General features: G+C 43.4%; 1 protein-coding gene across 1 annotated transcript in view; it reads right to left on the bottom strand.

The window, feature by feature from the left end:
- The window catches only part of LOC120048025 (follistatin-related protein 5-like), a 244,119-nt gene that overhangs the window by 149,399 nt on the left and 72,778 nt on the right, over positions 1-21,942 (bottom strand). The window contains exon 4 of the mRNA XM_038993697.1: positions 14,717-14,968. Coding sequence (XP_038849625.1) covers positions 14,717-14,968 — 252 coding nt within the window. The remainder of the gene's footprint in view (positions 1-14,716; positions 14,969-21,942) is intronic.

The raw sequence follows: 21,942 nt of genomic DNA, 5'->3' as shown, positions 1-21,942 counted from the left end.
GTATACTCTTTATAACAATTGACATGCTAATCCTTACACATGAACGCTCACTCATTCGGGAACAATTGCAATCAATATATATATAGTTACGCTCGGTGTGTGTCGTCTTGATCGTTGGAGAGAAGTTAGTTTCTGTTGGAGTGAAGTTAGTTTCTGTTGGAGTTCCTTCTGTCTCGGTTATTGTGGATAGTTCAGAGTGACATTCGTTATAAAATGATGTTTCGGCGGTTGTCTTTCTTCGCGTTCAATGATACCGAATTCCTAGCTGCAGACTAGTAGTCAATATCAAAACTGGTTATTATTCGTCTAAGAGTTTAACGACGTGGTATGGTTAAAGATTCAGCACTGTTACTTAACCTTCGTTCTCCCCATGGAGAGAAAACATGGTCCAATGGTAATTTCTCAGAGTTGACTTTTATTCAGATAGCAGGAAGGGGCTGTCCTTGGATGTCTGACCCAACTGGCTCAGGGGCGTGTCCTCGGGTTTAGTTCAAATCAAAAAGGGATTTGTATTTTTCTTAATTAAACAGTCCAAAATCATATTACACAATTATACAAACAGTATCATACTCACTCATTCATTTTATACAACAAACAGATGTAAACCTCATATCTGAGGTTATTATATAAACAGCGGTATGGTAATGTAGTCCCACAGTCTCTCATGAGTTTCCCACATGGTTACCAATGGGCATGTTAATAGCTGGACTCTCCACCGATCTTTTATACTTTTGCAGGAACATGAAATATGTTCGTACCTCAAGTTCTGTGAGGTGGGAGAATATTCCTTTGTCCTGAAAGTTTACCCTCTGTCTAATACTGTTGGGCCATGAGGAGATTCTCAAGAATTTACGACGTCTCTCTGTGACCACAGCATGGGTTGAAGGGGCAGGGAAAGGCAGGGAGAGGGGGATGGGGTTTGCAATACCCAAGCAGGTGACGTCATGACACTATGATAAAACAATTTTGATGATAAACGACTTGCATTATGTTAAATATGCAATATGTGTTGAGAGATATAGACAAACATGTACATTTTTTAGACATTTTTTAGACATTTTTTATCCATGGAAAATGCCGTCCATATCACCACAAACCTAGTAACAGGTAACATTGACAGTTGACTGGCGTTTTTTTCAGGTTAACATTTTGCCGGAAACTATTTCTGTTTTGCAACAACATATACTATAACTTTGGATGAAACACTAAAACCTTAATTGCTTCCTCTACATACATATACAGCAGTCAACGTGAAATGTAATTTCTTGAATGTAAATAAATGCAGAGAGGACCACGCGTACTAACTCGCTGTTCATTAATACTGTAGCACATTCAGAATGAAAACATGCACTGTAAAGGTGAGACTCTGAAGATGTTGCACATTCCAAACAACATATTTTGGTTTTAATGAAGGAGTGCATCTTCGTCGCACAGGAAACATTGGACTTTCTCTACAGTGGCACGTTTCTGCAATGCGTGTTTGATTTGACTCCAGTCGCTAGTCACATATCAAGACGTACATAACCTAATACTCCTTATGCTATTGTAATTAAGCATATCTTACCTTAAGGTAAGTCCTAGGGTAATCTTAAACCTGTCTTTGTAGGCACAATGAAATCACATAAATCTTTTCTATTTTTTACTTCTAGTTTATTTGGTAAATATTTTCTTAACTCTTCTTGAACTGCACTGTTGGTTAAGAGCTTGTAAGTAAGCATTTCACGGTAAGGTCTACACATTCGGCGCATGTGACAAATAAAGTTTGATTTGATTTAATATGCTATATCACTGCTCAACATCCAAATAGCCACATATTAAAGCAATAACACTGGTTCTATGATTGAATTCTTGCTCCGGATGAGTGACGTCATTGGCTGTCACATAAAAATAACAACACAAACTAAACATGTCATCCCACTGATAAATGGATGTGACTGAAGCAGAGAGAGCACTCGATTGGTATGCCAGGGCCTCATTGTTAATTGTCTACGGTTGTGTCAATTGTCTGCTGCTGAGATTGCCCTGCTTCCATCCACCAAACTTCCCCCATGGATTGGACAAGCTTTTGTGCGCCACTTAATTTTCAATCAGATCCAATCCCTACTCGGTTGCAGAGCAGCAGGAGGGAGTAGACGGGGGTCATACGTTATCCAGAGGCCTAATGAGAAACCTTCAGTCAAAGCACGGCTGTCATTTTTTATCCTGTTCTTCCTAGTAGATAAGAGCGAGAGAGGGAGCGCTGTGCAGATTGAGGCTGTCCATTTCCACATGTACTCATTAAGCTGAGGCCAACTCAAAAGAGCCTAGCAGGTGGGGGGGGGGGGGGGGGGATTTCTTCTCAAGGGTGTCATTTGAAAACAATCAATGCTGCTAGGCATGCCTAAGTCCAAACCCCGGGTGCTAATTTTCCGTCTATCAACCTAATCTGGCATTTGCAACTTCACTAAAGTATTTTCAAGAAGCCTGTACAGGCCTGGATGTCTGTTTCTTGTCTTGCCATAACATAAGTGTGACATCAGTGTGACATTATACGGGGGGCTCTACTGGGTCTATGGTCCATGTCTGTCAGTCACTGATAGCTTGATTTAATTGGAAGGAAGTAAAGTTGGTTAATTTCATTTCCAGTGGTGTAAAAGATAGTAGGGGTCATGTTAGATTTATTTGGTCCATACAGTGATCAGGTATTAAGACTTTATTTTATAGAAATGGCAGAACCTGAATTTGTCTACATTTACATTGACACGACCAAAGACTAAAACAATTAGAGTGATACTGAAGTGATTGAAAATCACGATTACACTTATGAAAATATTTATGCCTAATGAAAGTATTTATGCCCAATAACTCAAGGTAAATTGAAAACAGCGTCTGCATGGGCTGAACAAAAATAATAATTACATGTTTTATAATATACCATTTAGGCACATTCCATTTGACCACTAATAAACCCCAATCATTTGATATGATCTATTTCCCAGCATTTACACTGTGACAATAGTATCCGCTGCAATGAACAAATCCTCTGCAGCCATTTGCCGCCAAGACCGATGCGGGCAATAATGTGGAAGAAAGACAAATGTTGTCAACATTAGCTTTGCCCTGACAGGGAACAGAGTAATGGAACAGCAGGAAGTGGTGAGAAGTACAGTAACAACTGCTGTAATACTTCTGCAATACTTCTGCAATAATGCTGTAATATTGCTGTAATGCTGCTGCAATACTCATGCAATATTGCTGTAATACTGCTGTAAAGTATTTTTAGAGAGAAAAACTACGTTTTCAAGGGACTATGAATATTTTTTAAAGGAGAGGGCTTTAACTGGACCAGTTCTAGGAGCGGTGCCTCTGCTGCTCACATTCAATAAGAAATTGATTACAAATCAGTCACCGTAAAAAACTGTCTGGCCACGGACAAAGAGCAGCTAAAAGAGAAGAATGAAAAAAGAAAAATTTCCTGTCCGAGAGCCTTTTTCCTTTGGCTCATGTTGATCTTGTATTGATTCAGCCTACGTTGGTCAAATATCACAATCCCACTTGTGGATGGTCGTTGACGGAGGCTGGATTTGCAGATGGCTGGGATGGAGGGTTGACCAGACATGACACATGAGAGAAGCTGATTAGAGCATCAGACAACAAGGGACAGATATCATTGATCCAAATGTCTTTGTCTGATTGGGATGAAAGGCCTGTCTGATTGGAGCCCTTTGTGTATACATGCAGAAAGGGCCCTACCCTGACTGAACTGCCTCAGACTCATCTAAGGGAAGTGATGAGAAATTATGGAAGGTTTCTATGATTCGCTAGTTTGTTCTGCAAAATATACAAATATGTCCCATCTTTGACTATATTGTTCTTTCAATTCAAAAAATCTAAAACTGTAAACATGAGTTTGACATTTACTGTATTAATATTTTCCTGTATAGCTTATCATGTAGTGTAACCGGTGTAAATTGGCTAGCTAGTTAGTGGTGCACGCTAGAAGCATTTCAATTGGTGACGTCACTTGCTCTAAGACCTTGAAGTAGTTGTTTCCCTTGCTCTGCATTGGCTGAGGCTTTTGTGAAGCGATAGACAAAGATGCTTTGTGGGAGTCAGTTTTCGATGTGTTCAGAAGGTCCCATGTTCGAGCCCAGGTTGAGGCAAGAAGAGGGAAGGATGCAACACTGTTACATTGATGTTGTTGACCCGGATCACTCAGTTGGGCTCTGCCCAGCTGCTGGGTTTGCTGCTGCGAAGAAGGAGGTCAAACTGACTCTATACACACACACACACTGGACTGTACCCACACACTCACACTGACACCCAAACATACGCCCACACACACATAACATGCATACTGATGCCACACACACACACACACACACACACACTTCACACTTACCACATACGCTGCTGCTACTGTCTATTATCTATCCTGTTGCCTAGTAACTTTACCCCTATCTACAATGCCTTCTGAAAGTATTCAGACCCCTTGACCTTTTCCACATTTTGCTAAAATGTGTTAAATTGTTAATCAATCTACACACAATACCCTATAATGACAAAGCAAAACTGTTATTTTGACTTTTTTGCTGATTTATAAAAAATAAAAACAGAAATACCTTATTTACATAAGTATTCAGACCTTTTGCTAAGAGGCTCGAAATTTGGCTACCGGGGTGCATAAGAGAAAAAAGATAAATAACAATATGCGGATGAGGTAGTTGGGTGTGCTATTTACAGATTGGCTGTGTACAGGTACAGTGATCAGTAAGCTGCTCTGACAGCTGATGCTTAAAGTTAGAGAGAGATATATGTCTCCAGCTTTAGTGATTTTTGCAATTCGTTCCAGTCATTTGCAGCAGAGAACTGTAAGGAAAGGTGGCCAAAGGAAGTGTTGGCTTTGGGGATGACCAGTGAAATATACCTGCTGGAACGTGTGCTACGGGTGGGTGTTGCTATGGTGACCAGTGAGCTGAGATAAGGCGGGGCTTTACCAAGCAAAGACTTATAGATGACCTGGAGCCAAGGAGTTTGGCGACGAATATGTAGCGAGGGCCAGCCAACGAGAGCATACAGGTCGCAGTAAAGTACATCACTGGGGATAAGCTGCCTGCCATCCAGGACCTCTACACCAGGCGGTGTCAGAGGAAGGCCCTAAAAATGGTCAAAGACCCCAGCCACCCCAGTCATAGACTGTTCTCTCTACTACCGCATGGCAAGCGGTACCGGAGTGCCAAGTCTCGGACAAAAAGGCTTCTCAGCAGTTTTTAACCCCAAACCATAAGACTCCTGAACAGGTAATCAAATGGCTACCCGGACTATTTGCATTGTGTGCCCCCTCCCATCCCCTCTTTTACGCTGCTGCTACTCTCTGTTTATCATGTATGCATAGTCACTTTAACTATACATTCATGTACATACTACCTCAATTGGCCCGACCAACCAGTGCCCCCGCACATTGGCTAACCGGGATATCTGCATTGTGTCCCGCCACCCACCACCCGCTAACCCCTCTTTTACGCTACTGCTACTCTCTGTTCATCATATATGCATAGTCACTTTAACCATATCTACATGTACATACTACCTCATTAAGCCTGACTAACTGGTGCCTGCATGTAGCCTCAATACTGTTATTGCCTCGCTACTGTATATAGCCTCGCTACTGTTATTTTTCACTGTCTTTTTACTGTTGTTTTTATTTCTTTACTTACCTATTGTTCACCTAATACCTTTTGTTGCACTGTTGGTTAGAGCCTGTAAGTAAGCATTTCACTGTAAGTTCTATACCTGTTGTATTCGGCACACGTGACAAATAAACTTTGATTTGATTTGATTCAGTGGTGGGTAGTATATGGGGCTTTGGTGACAAACCTGATGACACTGTGATAGACTACATCCAGTTTGCTGAGTAGAGTGTTGGATCTCTGGAGAGACCTGAAAATAGCTGTGCAGCGAAGATCCCCATCCAACCTGACACTGTAGAGAAGAATGGTAGAAACTCCCCAAATACAAGCTTATAGCGTCATACCCAAGAAGACTCGAGGCTGTAATCACTGCCAAAGCTGCTTTAACAAAGTACTGAGTAAAGGGTCTGAATACTTATGTTTTTTGTTGTTGTTTTTTTGCAAACATTATTATTATGGGGTATTGTGTGTAGATTGATGAGGGAAGAAAAAATGTTTTGAATAAACTTTATAATAAGGCTGTAACGTAACAAAATGTGGAAAAAGTTAAGGGTCTGAATACTTTCCGAATGCACTGTAGTCCAATCAATTGAATTGACCACAGGTAGACTCCAATCAAGTTGTAGAAACATCTCAAGGACGATCAATGGAAACAGGATGCACCTGAGCTCAATTTCGAGTCTCATAGCAAAGGGTCTGAATACTTATGTAAATAAGTCTTTTTTTTAATTCCTTTTTTTTTGTTGCTGTTTTTGTTTTGTCATTATTGGGTATTGTTTGTAGATTGCTGAGGATTTGTATTTATTTAATACATTTTAGAATAAGGCTGCAACATAACAAAATGTGTAAAAAGTCACGGGGTGTGAATACATTCCGAAGGCACTGTATATGTACATATTGTATCTACCTCAATTACCTCGTAACCCTGCACATCGACTCAGTACTGGTACTCTCTGTATATAGTCCCCGCCGTCAGACTTGCACCCCCACATCGTCTGGTTGATTATGAGGTAAGCTACGAGTAAAGGCAGACTCCACACACAACACACCACTCCAACGAGGGACCACAAGCAGAGGGCACTGTGAGTGGAACTAATTACTCTCATAACAAGACCAGCAGCAGCTACCCTCCTGTACAAGATGAAAGAGAAACCCATTCTTCTTCCAGAACAGTTGTAACGTGCCTGAAGCTGATTGGAGAAGAAACTGAGAAGTTGACACAGGAGATACTGGAGCTATTGGAAGAGCTGAATTCATCAGCTTCAATGGGTCTCCAACAGTTCAAGTCACTACCTAGTGAGGATGGAGCCTCACCTTCATCAATGGCCAACTCACCGGCCCCCCAGAGCAGGCGCACCTCGACTAGAGATGACTGCAGTCATCATCAAAGTCAGCGTGAGCGTGCACAGCTGGTGACAACCAGAGATGATAAACTGCAGTCACAAAGGCAGTGTGATAAGATAGAGCAGCTCATTGAAAACCTTGGGATCAGAGGGCTCTCCTACTCAGACCAGTCATCCTCACCGTCATCATAAACTCAGTCAAACTCAGTCACTCAGTCACAGGATCACCAACGTCAGCACTCACCTAACCGCTGCGGTCAGCCTACATCTGACTGTCGCCGACGTGACTACTCACCTGACCATTGTGACTACTCACTTGACCGCTGCGGTCAGCCTACACCTGATTGCCATCGTCAGCCCGCACCTGACTGTCGCCGCTGCGACTACTCACCTGACCGAAGCCGACGCAAGTACTCACCTGACCGCAGCTGCCGCGACTACTCACCTGACCGTTGTCATCACCCCTCACCTGACCATCGCCACTGCGACTACTCGCCTGACCGTCGCCGCCGGGCCTACTCACCTGATCATCATCTGCACTCACCTGTCCGCTACCGCACACCTTCTCCACCCAGCCGGGAGCGCGTCTACCATGGACCAACTCCTACCATCCCCAACTTCAAGACCCACAAGAGTTTTCAAGGCTGAAGGTGGCCCTCAACAATGTACTGCCTGTAGATGCAACAGGGTACTTCAAGTTTCAGATATTGGTGTACCACCTGAAGTTGGAAGAGGCTTTGCTAATTGTCGACACCTACAGCAACAGCAGGTACCATACAGTGCCACCATGGAGTCCCTGACAGAGCTGTATGGCCAGCCCCACCAACTTGCCCTCCAACGCATCGCAGGTTTAATGGATGGCACCAACATCAAGAGTGGTGACACCAAGATTCGCTCTGAGGGTGCGTGCCTTGGTTGGCATGTTCGATCAGCTAGGGAGTAATGGACAGACAGAACTGAGGTGTGGCTCACATGTCTCCTGCCTCTTAGCTAAGTTACCACACGACCTAAGAGCCAGCTTCAAGAGATGTGTGAACCCCATCTAGACACCCATTCCAACCCTCCTTCACCTGGCTCGAGTGGCTCGAGTACGAGGTGAGAGTGCAAGTAGACGGCACGCAGTTCAGTGGCGACCAAAGCACAGACCACCCTAGCTCACGCGAGATCAGTGTAAAGACAAATCCTTCCCCAAGACCAACACCATCCTCCACAGAGGTGAGCAGAGAAAGGACGAAGTCGAAGTCTCTGCACAGAACCAGTCTCCGGAGGAAAGGTCACAGGAGGAGCCAAAGAAGCATTGTCTGTTCTACAACACCACGCAGATTTACATGAATCAATGCACCAACTTTCAGCTCCTTTCCAATGATTAGAAAGAATCCTGGATCAAAACAAATGAAAGATGTTAGAAGTGTGGACGTGAACACGAAGCAGCTCAGTGTACTCTCAAGGCTAAGTGCAAGAAGTGCGAGAAGAAGCATCTTGAAAGAATACAAAGAATGCTAGCACAAACGCTATGAAGACCGCCAGCACAAAGGCGTCAACAGAGAGCATTTGCCTGGTGAGCTCCACTGCAGAGACCCTCTATGTTGATCAACCTTCCGACAGCAGCAAGGTGCTGCTGAAGATGAGTTGAGTCATCTTGCGGAGCGGCAACAAGTCACTTGACATGTACGCCCTGTTGGATGATGGGTTGGAGCGCACTATACTTCTACACGAAGCAGCAGAGCAGCTAGGACTCCAAGGATATCCTGAGGACTTTGTACGGTGCGTCAAGATATCCGAGTCGTCCATGGAGATTCTGTGTCATTTTCTGTGGCCTTTGTTACTGAACTAAACAGGTCCTTTGACATCCACAGAGCCTTCACAGTTGAAGAGTTGGGCCTTGCACCGCATACCTACTCGGTCGAAGCCCTTCAGAAAAGATATTGGCACCTAAAAGGCCTACCCCTTCAACTGCTGGATCAGACGCAGCCGTTACTGCTCATCAAATCAGACTATACCCATCTAATCACCCGACAGAGCCAGTGCGTTTGGGTCCCCCTGGTGGACCTGCTGCCATCAAGACTCAGCTTGGATGGACCCTTCAAGGTCCTTCAAAGTTCCTGCAGCAAAAGCCTTTCTCCACAACAGTGTCTTCATACATCCCTTGTCTCTCCATCTGCAGTGCTCTTCTGCCATGTAGAGAAGCTCTGGCAGTTGGATACAATACCGTACCGGAATGAGAAGCTCGTCACACGGTCCAGACAAGATGTAGAAGCCATGCATCTTCTAGAGGAGAAGACAGTCAGGGTCGAAGTGGACGGGGTTCAAAGGTACGCCACTACCCTTTTGTAGAAGAAGAACCTTCCTCCCTTGGAAGCTCCGAAGGAGGCAGTACTGGCACATCTGCGAGAGACAAAGAAGTGTCTGTCCAAGGATCCAGAGAAAGCAGCAGTGTACAACGCAGAGGTTCACAAGTTAAGAAGGTATCCGCAGTAGCAGTCGAAGAGTACCAAGGTTTGTACATTCCCCATGATATGGTCAATCACAATGGGAAAAACAGAGTCGTCTTCAACTGTTCCTTCAACTAAAGGAGCAAGAGCTTGAACGAACAACTCTTTCCCGGACCGACCTTGGGAGCTACTCTGCTTGGAGTCCTTCTCCGTTTCCGGGAACACTCTGTGGCCATCAGCAGTGACATAAAGGGGATGTTCCATCAAGTCCGCCTGCTAACCGAAGACCAGCCTCTTCTCCGGTTTCTGTGGCGAGACCTAAATCGTGATGATCACGCTGATGTCTATGAGTGGTAGGTTCTTCCCTTTGGGATGACATGTAGCCACTGCTGTACCACATTTGTAGCCCCTGCTGCACCACTTCAGACGCATGTGTTCGACCACAGTGAGCCCGAAGAAGAAGTGCGCTTTTCTGTAGAACGCTGTTTCTATGTAGACAACTGTCTACAAAGCCTCCCTGCGGATGAAGCCAAGAAACTGGTGGACAAGCTGAAGCACCTTCTTGCTGAGGGAGGATTCGATCTATGCCAGTGGGCCAGCAACCTTCCAGCAGTCATCGAACACCTACCTCAAGAGTCCAGGTCGGAGAACAGTGAGCTGTGGTTCACCCAGGATGGCGTGGAACTCCAAGAGTACACCCTTGGATTACGATGGCAATGTCTGTCTGACACGCTTGGCTACAATCAAGGTCACATGGAGAAAGTTGAACCCACCATGCGCAACATATATCGTACTCTTGCCAGCCAATACGATCCACTAGGCTTCATCATCCTATACACCACACGGGCCAAGGTTGTGGTCCAGAGGCTCTGGAATAAGAAAAGAGGGTGGGATGACCCAAACCTACCTGAATATCTCCTCCAAGTGTGGCTTATTTGGGAGAATGAACTTCCACATCTGTCTCAGGTTACACTACAAAGGTGTTATGTCAGCCCCGACATGGATCTCCCAACCAGCACAAGAAGTGTTCACATCTTCAGTGATCCCTCAGAACGTACGTATGGTGCCGTCGCGTACCTACGTACTGAAAACACCAATGGACAGATCCAAGTGGCATTCCTTGCAGCAAGATCAAGAGTGGCCCCGAAACGACAACAGTCGATGCCAAGACTCGAGCTCTGCGCTGCACTCACTGGTGCCCAGCTGGCCGTGGTCATCAGAAAAGAACTCACCCTGGAAATCCATGAGGTCACCTACTGGTCGGATTCTACAACAGTCTTAACCTGGCTCCAGTCGGACTCCTGCAGGTACAAAGTATTTATAGGCACAAGAGTCGCAGACATACAGGAGCTCATGGATCCCCAGGCCTGGTGTAACGTGAGAAACAGAGAGGAACCCGGCTGACGATATCACACGCAGCAAGATGCTGTCTCAGCTTTCAGAACATAACCGTTGGAGTCAAGGTCCACCATTCCTGTGGCAGGCCCAGTCATCCTGGCAGAGAAGACCAGGCCAAGTACCTCTTGACGAAGCAGAGGAGCTGCGGAAGCCTACCTTCTGTGGACTCCTGTCAGCGGACACCAAGTCGTCTCTCCCTGGTGTTGCCCAGTTCAACATTTTCCAGGAGCTGGTGAAAGCTACCGTGCTTTTGCTACATGGGTCGGCCAGTAGTGCCAACAGCCCTTCAGCCGACAATTTCAAACAAGCAGAACTCAAAGTATTCAGACATGCTCAGTCTGAGAGCTTCCCAGAAGACTGCTCCCTACTAGAGGCAGGCAAGCCAATCCCTCCGAGCAGCCGTCTGGTGAAGCTGGCCCCAGAGTATGACAACAACACCGGACTGATTTGTGTTGGAGGTTGCCTTCAAAGGTGTGACCAGCTGGGCCCTGACGTTCTTAACCAAGTGGTTCTGGATCCAGGTCATCCACTCACCAGGTTGCTGATCAGGGAATATGATGAGCAGCTGAGGCACCTGGGCCCAGAGAAGGTGTTTGCCGAGCTACATTGAAGGTTCTGGATTCTGAGAGGGAGAGCAGCCATTCGCCGTTTTCAGCTTGGCTGCACCGAATGCAGGAAGTGGTGAGGCCAGCCAGATGTGCCTAGGATGGCTGACTTGCCTCCAGCCCGACTACGGCTCCACAAGCCCACATTTTATTCTACAGGCGTGGATTGCTTTGGACCGTATATCATCAAGATTGTCCGAAGAAATGAAAAGAGATGGGGAATCATCTTTAAGTGCATGACCACCCGGGCTGTACATGTGGATCTACAGACGAATATGGATTCCAGTTTGTTCCTAATGAGGTTGAGACACTTTATCGCTCGAAGAGGAAAGCCCTTTGAGACCCTGTCCAATCTAGGAACAAATTTCAAGGGAGGGAAGCAAGAGCTTCAGGAGGCCTTCATGACTCTCCACCCACAGCTCCAGGAACAGTTAGCCAGTCAGAAGATTCACATCGCCTTCAACCCACTAAGTGCACAACACTTTGGAGGATGCTGGGAGAGAGAGGTCAGATCCATCAAGATTGCCCTGCAAACCGCCCTTGGTGCGTAGACCATCTCCGAACTGGAACTGTCAAGTCAGTTATCCCTGGAGCAGATGGGAAAGTGAGGACAGCAGAGATCCAAGTCAAGGACAAAACCTACGTCAGGTCTGTTGCTCGACTCATCAAGCTGCCCGCCCTTCCTCAAGAAGCTATTGACCCTTAGCTGGCTTGTCTGTTGAAGAAAATATGTACAACACATTTGGGGGCGGCTGTAAAAACGGCCAGCTCATCTCCTTTCCAAGACCCCAACTTTCTTTGGTTTTCCTATAGGAATAGGCAGCCTTAGGGTAATAGCCTACCAGGCAAGGCCTCAGGCAGTCTGTAGTTTCTATTCTGATGATCAACCTGTTTTTCGCTCCTGCTTATTTTAACGCCTTAGAATAAATAGCTTTTCTGATGTTATTGTGTATGCAGCTAAATAATAACAATTATTATCAGAGAGAGTGGTGTTGTATGTGTGTGTGTGTGTGGATCTTCATTAAATCCTTGAACTGGAACTACTGCTTCCTTGTGTTCTGAACCACCCTGTGGTGGTTACTAATGGCCTAAAAAAGTTTTTTCTATCCCTTTTTATTGGTCCTTCGAATTCATAAACAACCCATATTTTTCAGGTTATGACACCTACACAAGAGTGTCAAAACTCACAAAACCTACCACACGAGGCAAAACATTCAATTACACCATAGCCTACTTGTCAACAATATTTTTATGTTATACATATCTTTTTTTTCTTGACCATATTGAATTATCATTGTAATTGCGCACACATTGATGTCAGACATGCACCTACCCTAATGCTCTGTTGCTGATGACTGGAATTAATGCAGGGACAGATTTCAGGAGCAGGGCAAGGCACCCTCTTTTTGACTGATGACTGATGACTGATGTAAGAGCATGTACGTGATAAGCCTATCTGACTTATATGATTATGATGGTCATTATGCTTCCAGACAGTGTCATAAAGTGTATTTTCTTACTCCAAGTAAAGTGATACAGGATGGACATAATGCTTCATGACAGGATCATAAAGTGTATTTTCTTACTCCAAGTAAAGTGATACAGGATGGACATAATGCTTCATGACAGGATCATAAAGTGTATTTTCTACAAGTTATTTAAAATGTGATGAAAAAAAACTTGACTGTAAAGAATTGACTACAACAACAACAAAGAAACAACATTTCAAACAAAAGGAAACTTCTTGGCAGGAATTGTTTGAATTTTTTATAATTGTGGGTTTTGACACTTTAATGTAGTTGTTATAACCAGCCATAAAATAACACAATTTATGCCACAACAGGTGTAAATATATGGGTCATGACAGTGTTATGACAAGTTATGTCAGCTGTTATGACATATTATGACATGGTTATGACCGTGTTATGACACCAGGTGACAAGTTACCATTTATTTATATCTTATCTTTCTCTCTGCATTGTTGGAAAAGGACACGTAACTAAGCATTTCACTGTTAGTCTATACCTGTTGTCTACGAAGCATGTCAGAAATACCATTTGGAAAAAAGGGGGTGAGTGTAGGGACGGAAGCAATACTGTTACAGAAGATTATTATAGTGTGACAATTGGCTTGCAGCAGTTCACTTGCACAGAAACCATGTAATTGTGTATCCTGCAAAATTAAAGGCAATCTAATGTTTCTCTCATGAATATTATTATATGACATAGCTTTGACCTTTCTATCATGCCCCTGGTGTATCCCATTGATCTCTCTTTCTTTCCAAAGTGTGACCTTGTTTACTTCCCTTCACTGATTCTAAAGGAAATGCCTGGTATAAGAAATATGGTGGAAACCAGTGGAGGCTGCTGAGGGGAGCACGGCTCATAATAATGGCTGGAATGGAGCAAATGGAATGGCATCATACACATGGAAACCATGTGTTTGATGTATTTGATACCATTCCACTCAATCTTCTCCAGCCATTACCATGAGCCCTTCCTCAATAAAGGTGCCACCAACTTCCTGTGGTGAAAATGTTTTCATATTTGTGGGAAGTAGTGAACAAGTGCACACTTCAGGAAAAAGGTGATATTATTGGGACCTACACCATGGTCTACGCCACCTAGAGAGCTCTAAAAGCAATAAGCCAACTCCTTACCATGTACGGAAAATATATGGTGTCTTTGCACAATCAATGTTCCAGAGCATCTTAAAGTCTCTAGGGAAATCTGAGCATTGGTGTGTACAGTATTACCACCTGCACATTATATAAACAAGCAATGCTTTGCATCAACTGAGAAACTAATAGAGATACAAGAAGTAGCTACATCATGTTGTATCAGGTTCATAATGTGAGAGATGGCTCCGTGACTGTACAAAATCCTTACTTCTAACAACAAACAAACATTCTGTGCAAGACAGGCATTTCTGAGAACTGCAATGAGGCAGGATCTCTGGTGGCTTCTCCAAAGCTCTAATCTAGAGCATAAAGAAGATAAAACTCATATCCTGCAACTACAAGTGTAGCATCTTATTTTGATCACTCTTTTGTTGCTGAGAATGTTTACATGAATTCACTGAAAACCCACACTAACATACGGTAATATTAACCGTAATGCACTTTTTATGTATCCTACCTTAAAATCTTGTTGTTGTAGGATTATTTTGCTGTGACAATATAGGTCAAATTAAGATCCTACATCTGTACTTTGCTCCTGCATAAAGTTCCATGACAGCAATTTTATGAAGCTATGAGTTGTAATTCTTACCTTTGTAGAAGCATTCCTCGCTGTGCATGATGGTTATCCTCTGTGCACCCAGACAGGAGGCCCGGTGGAGCTCACAGTGGTTCTGGTACAGCTTCCCGTCCGAGCCACACACTGCCTTGTAGTGTGGTTTACAGCGGTCCAGACAGATGCACTCCCCTTGACTGCTCTCATGGTTGACCACACAGTGACGCCCCAGGCCACAGTACTTGTGCTCACAAGGACTCTGGAAGCCATTGTTATGGCCTAAAAACCCTGCAAGGAAAGCCAAAGTAAAGACATGTTCATATCATAAAAAAGAACAATAAACGAGTAATAGTATGACAGTTAGACTTTAAAAGGCCTAAAGTAGCTCTAGGTTTTACGAGAGCTTAGAAACCTTCAAATCAGAAACTAGAAGAGTACGAGGACGATAATCAGAGTTTTAAAAGCTTTTGGAGTTCACTTATAGTAACTATCAGGTTTAATACAAGTATTTACTATATTCCTTGAGGCAAATATTTGTGTTTTATATTATTTTGTACTACTTTCCAGGCAGAGTGAGTATCGTGTGGTCAACATGCCAACCTTCATGAGCAGGAAGTATTCTTGACAAGGCAAGGAGCAGTCACTACGATAACCTCTGAACCGTATCAAATGTATTGGCTCTGTAATGGCAGGTTGCTCTCTCTTGGATCTCCTATCTACCAGTTCCATTGCCCTTTGGAATCGCCCTCAAGAGGAAAAAGAACATGGCCACCAATGCTGGAAAAACAATCCCACTGAGAATAATGATGTTCACTGAAACAATATACTGAACTGGGAACATTCACCCAGTAAGCATAATTTATCTGCTGGAGCTCTAATGATGTTGTTTTGGGGTTGTATATTGCCATGATCATCAGGGCACCATTCCACCACGTCTGAATAGGGTAAAAACATTGCGCATAAAGTAACAAGAAAAATTTGCAACTTTGACTCTAGTTTGAGCGCTGTCGTACTATATACAAACCCCACCACTATTTAGAAATTCTACCATTTATCTGACAATCAATCCACAGCTGCAGTGAGCTATATAATATGAATTATAAACTCGGTGGTTCGAGACCTGAATGCTGATTGGCTGGAAGCCGTGGTATATCAGCTGCATACAATGGGTATGACAAACATGTATTTTTACTGTTCTAATTACGTTGGTAACCAGTTTATAATAGCAATAAGGCACCTCTGGGGTTTTTGGTAAATGGCCAATATACCACAGTTAAGGGCTGTATCTAGGCATTCCGTGTTGCATTGTGCATAAGAACAGCCTTTAGCCATGGTATATTGGCCATATACCACACCCCCTCGGGCCTTATTGCTTAAATATACATTAGGACCAAAGTATAAACAAGGAGATGCATTACTGTTCTCTGTAATCATCTGAGCTCTCCACAGCTTTCCTATTGACCACTAAATATTGAGTGGTGCATCACGATGGTACGATGCCTCAGGGCCTCAGATGTCTTCTTTACAATGGCCAATTCATCTGCAGCACGAGGTGCACATGGTGTTCTAACCCATTATAGAGGGAAATAAAAACCATCTACTGTCATTGGTCAGCGAGGCAAACCGTTGGCAGGGAACCTGAATACAGTAACAAACAAACAAACGACTTGACTGGTAAAGAGGCTTCGTCACAGTGGTAGCGACTCCCCGTGGGTGTATTAGCCCCTATCTGTCAGGGAGGATTAAACAATACAAGTGTGTACATTTGAGCCAATCAATGGCTTTGGTTTGCTGGGGGTTATTAATCTCCCTTGGTGCGGTGGCATAATGATTATTCAATGGGTTTTGTGTTGCACAGCGAGGTGCCCAAACGCCACGGACAGGGTCAGAGAAGGGCAGAGGGAGTTGTTAATTGGTATGCACGCCCAATCTCTGGGTGATCCAGTGACATCAAAGACAAATGACTAATTCCATGCAATGATTAGTTTATTGATGACTCGACGTTTCAAAAAGAAAGGCATGCAGAGGGGGGCAGAGGGAGGGAGTATACGATTTGGGGCGATGGTTAGAGTTACCGCATTTCTAATTGTAATTGGCTCTACCAAATGAAAAAAAAATATATATATATACAGTATATATACAGTATATACACACACACACTACCGGTCAAAAGTTTTAGAACACTATTCTTTATTTTACTATGTTCTACATTGTAGAATAATAGTGAAGTTATCAAAACTATGAAATAACACATGTTTTTATTTATTTTTTATTTCACCTTTATTTAAACAGGTATATATGGAATCATGTAGTAAGCATTTTATATTTGAGATTCTTCAAATAGCCACCCTTTGCCTTTTTTGGTTACAAGATGATTCCATATGTGTTATTTCATAGTTCTGATGTCTTCACTATTATTCTACAATGTAGAATAGTCAATGTAGAAATAGTCAATGTAGAAAATAGTCAAAATAAAGAAAAACCCTTGAATGAGAAGGTGTGTCCAAACATTTGACTGGTACTGTATATAAAATATTTGGAACTTTCACTTTGAAAATGTTCATTAATTATTCATAACTGTATTGTATAGCAATGAGGATGATTGTCAGAAAGACAGATAGACAGATACATTTGCATAGTTGAAAGGATAGTTTATATACAAACTTCACAGCTCACAGAGCAATTTCAGTATGGGGAATTGCCTTGATTTGAATGAAACAGCAAGATGTCAAGTAAACAAGATGCTGAACAAGGGAAAAGGAAGTCATTCTCACTGGGATACAGTTGGTACTAGATTTATTCAGCCCTGTGCTTAATCTGAAGGTCCCAACATATGTTGACCCCAGTGTACATCACTTGAAGGGCAACGTCCTGCTATGCATTCATAATGAGATGCAGATCATGTTTAATTCTGGACTCAGCAGACATGACCAGAATGACATTGCAGGGGTTCAAAGACAATAGCATTTAGGATGGAAATCTCAATACTGTGCCTGTGCACAACTCCTCGCATCATGCTCTGAGAAATCAATATGATACATAAATATCAAGTGCCTTGTGTCTACCAGAAACATTTACCTCTTAGGCTTGTGCCAACGTACTCTCTTTGTAATGCATTTCTGAATCTGAAGCCTTCAAACACATCACAAAGCTGAATCTAACTGAACCGCTCTCATTCACATTCATAAGCATGCCCCCAACGTATGCTATTTACAGCACTAGCCTTCAGATATACAATGCGTCTTTTTTTCCAATTGCCATCTTAATTTTTTTCAAAAACCCTGGATGCAAGTCCCGGCCCATCTGAGGTTTTACATAACAGCGGCTCTGAGTCCTTGGGGAGTGTAGTAAACAACCGTTTGGAAGCTCTCATCTCAGCTAAGCTCATCTCACCACCGTGAGTTAAGATGCCCCAGAAGACCCACGTGCAAGAACAAAAGGATGCAAGTCTGAATAAACAGCACACTAAACAATGCAAAAAGTCTACATGACATGACGCACAACACAACTCGCTCGCTACCCGTCACCCCACTTGGATTAGTTCCTTGAAAGTTACACCAGTAACGTATTGTGTTACCACAGTCCATGGAGAAGCGACATATGTAGAAACCAGAAAAGCGTTTGCACTCGAGGAAAAGCATTAGCATTAACGATAGCAGGAGAAACTATGTATTTTTACTAGCCTACCTGTTGTCATGGAAAACAAATAGTAATATATTCACGGTGGCGGGCCCGTGTCATTTAACCTGCTATCTCTCAATCCCTAACAATTGGAATTCCTTCCTCCACACTGACTAAATGAAAACCTGCTTGTCAGGAGTGTCTTAGGCAGAGAGAAGCCTGATAAGGTCTCGCCAGTGTCACCATTAACCATTTGTGGCATTTTTCTATTGAGAAAGACTTTAACATTAACACCCAAGAAAGGACCGCCTGCTCAGAAATGATAAGAAGATTGTCAAATGTGTTCGTGTGCCGCTGTATTGCAGAGCATATGACTATAAGGGTAAACTAAGTACAGTAGATAGCTTCCATCTCACAAATCTCTTTTAACCGCCAGCTATTTAACAGAGGCAATTCAGTTGAAGAGCGTTGTTCAAGGTTTGATCTGATTTAGCATCTCTCTTGACACTGGACGGTTTCCTCAGTGAAACTATTGCAAAGTGCAATCCATTGTGTTGTCTACCATGGACCTGAAAATGAATATAACAAAACAAGTGTATGTTTGTACAATATGGAGTTTTACAATATGGAAGAGAGTGTTGGGGAAGATGGAAAATTAGCCTAGCCCACTGTAGATACTGTTGTAGATACATATGAATGAATTCCTGTTGAGCATGGGTTTACCTGTAGTATTATACAACTGTTGTTTGTGTTTATGGACTAAATGGAAATAATTGGACAATTATAGTGAATTTCTATGTTTAAATGCTCTATGATCAAGAGATAATTGGTTAGATTACACAAAACTGTACGCTACAGGCAGTGCCAGTGGTCTCACATTCCCATAGGAAAGCAAAACACAAGAAGAGATCTCTTTTCCCCTTTGTTTCTCCTAGACACAAACTGGCTCTCTTTAACACCAAAATGAGATTCATTTTTTTTAAATATTTGCTCAGGAGGAACAACACATACAAGCTCATATTTGTCTGCCTGCTAATAGTTACCATAGACTTACATGCATTTTTCTAACGATAGTTAACAATTGCGCTAACTCTAGATAGCAACTTCCTTCAGACTGTATGCAAAGAAATAAAAATAGTGTCCACGAATTCATCTAACTCTGGGGAAAATCCTGAAGTATCCCTTTAACAACTGCCAGTGCCAATATGTATAGGCTAGTTCCTTAGATAAACGTGTACAATACTGTACATGAGCAGCCAAACTAACGGGACTAAGGGAAACTCAGGTGATTGTGAGGGAAAAGTAGGTAGAGAGGAGGAGCAGACAGCCTTTTTTACACATTATTAATATTGAAGCATAGAGGTGTTTTATGGAGACATTGTCACGACCGTCGTCTAGGTGGAAATGACCGGAGCAAGGTGCAGCGTGGTGAGTGTACGTTTTATTTTATTTAGAATGTTGCCAACAAAACAAGAAACAAAGAAACGACCGTGAAGCTTACTAGGGCTATAGTGCCACTAACAAAGTCAACTACCCACAAACACCAAAGGAAAATAGGCTGCCTAAGTATGATTCCCAATCAGAGACAACGATAGACAGCTGTCCCTGATTGAGAACCATACCCGGCCAAAACATTGAAACAGAAAACATAGAAATAAAGAAACTAGAATGCCCACCCTAGTCACACCCTGGCCTAACCAAAATAGAGAATAAAAGCCTCTCTATGGCCAGGGCGTGACAGACATAAAAAAAATGATTGTACTCAAAATCTTTGTACTGGTATTTTTGAAAGATATGACAACCTTGTGTAATCAAATCAAATCAAATTGTACAGGTGTAGACCTTACAGTGAAATGCTTAATTAAAAGCTCTTAACCAACAATGCAGTATTAAGAAAATCCCCAAAAATTATAGTAAGAGATAAGAATAGCAAATAATTAAAGAGCAGCAGTAAACAACAATAGTGGGGCTATATACAGGGGGTACCGGAACAGAGTCAATGTCAATGTGCCGGGGCAACGGTGTCGTGGTAATTGAGGTAATATGTAAATGTTGGTAGAGTTATTAAAGTGACTATGCATAGATAATAACAGAGAGTAGCAGCAGCGTTCCAGAGGGGGGGCAATGCAAATAGCCTGGGTAGACATTTGATTACCTGTTCAGGAGTCTTACGGCTAGGGGGTAGTATCTATTTAGGAACCTCTTGGATCTAGACTTGGCACTCCGATACCTCTTGACATGCGGTAGTAGAGAGAACAGGCTATGACTAGGGCGGCTGGAGTCTTTGACAAGCTTGGCCCCGGTGATGTACTGTGCTGTACGCACTACCCTCTGTAGTGCCTTGCGGTCGGAGGCCGAGCAGTTGCCATACCAGGCAGAGATGTAACCAGTCAGGATGCTCTCGATGGTGCAGCTGAATAACCTTTTGAGGATCTGAGGACCCATGCCAAATATTTTAGGTTTAGGTTTTGTCGTGCCCTCTTCACGACTGTCTTGGTATGCTTGGACCATGATAGTTTGTTGGTGATGTGGACGCCAAGTAACTTGAAGCTCTCAACCTGCTCCACTATAGCCCCGTCAATGCGAATGGAGGCGTACTCGGTCCTCCTTTTCCTGTAGTCCACAATCATCTCCTTTGTCTTGATCACGTTGAGGGAGAGGTTGTTGTCCTTGCACCACACGGTCAGGTCTCTGACCTCCTCTCTATAGGCTGTGTTGGGGATCAGCGTGTTGAGGATCAGCGTGGCAAATGTGTTGTCCAGGATCCAGTTGCAGAGGGAGGTGTTTAGTCCCAGGGTCCTTAGCTTAGTGATGAGCTTTGAGGGCACTATGGTGTTGAACGCTGAGCTGTAGTCAATGAATAGCATTCTCACATAGGTGTTCCTTTTGTCCAGGTGTGAGAGTGCAGTGTGGAGTGCAATAGAGATTGCATCATCTGTGGATCGGTTGGTGCGGAATGCAAATTGGAGTGGGTCTAGGGTTTCTGGTGTTGATGTAAGCCATGACCAGCCTTTCAAAGTATTTCATGGCTACAGAAGTGAGTGCTACGGGTCGGTAGTCATTTAGGCAGGTTACCTTAGTGTTCTTGGGCACAGGGACTATGGTGGTCTACTTGAAACATGTTGGTATTACAGACTCAGATAGGGAGAGGTTGAAAATGTCAGTGACTGTGATCACACAGTCGTACGGAACAGCTGATACTCTCATGCATGTTTCAGTGTTACTTGACTCGAAGCGAGCATAGAGGTTATTTAGCTCATCTGGTAGGCTCGTGCCCCTGGGCAGCTCTCAACTGTGCTTCCCTTTGTAGTCTGTAATAGTTTGCAAGCCCTGCCACATCCGACGAGTGTCGGAGCCGGTGTAGGACGATTCGATCTTAGTCCTGTATTGACGCTTTGCCTGTTTGATGGTTCGTCGGAGTGCATAGAGGGATTTCTTATAAGCTTCCAGGTTAGAGTCCCTCTCCTTGAAAGCGGCAGCTCTACCCTTTAGCTCAGTGCGAATGTTACCTGTAATCCATGGCTTCTGGTTGAGGTATGTACTTACAGTCACTGTGGGGACGACATCCTCGATGCACTTATTGATGAAGCCAGTGACTGATGTGGTGTATGATCCCAGATCATATTCCAGTCTGTGCTAGC

Source organism: Salvelinus namaycush, chromosome 5 (assembly GCF_016432855.1).
Source record: "Salvelinus namaycush isolate Seneca chromosome 5, SaNama_1.0, whole genome shotgun sequence".
NCBI lineage: Eukaryota > Metazoa > Chordata > Actinopteri > Salmoniformes > Salmonidae > Salvelinus > Salvelinus namaycush.
Note: the sequence above shows the minus strand (reverse complement) of the source record. Positions and strands in the feature narration are given on the sequence as shown.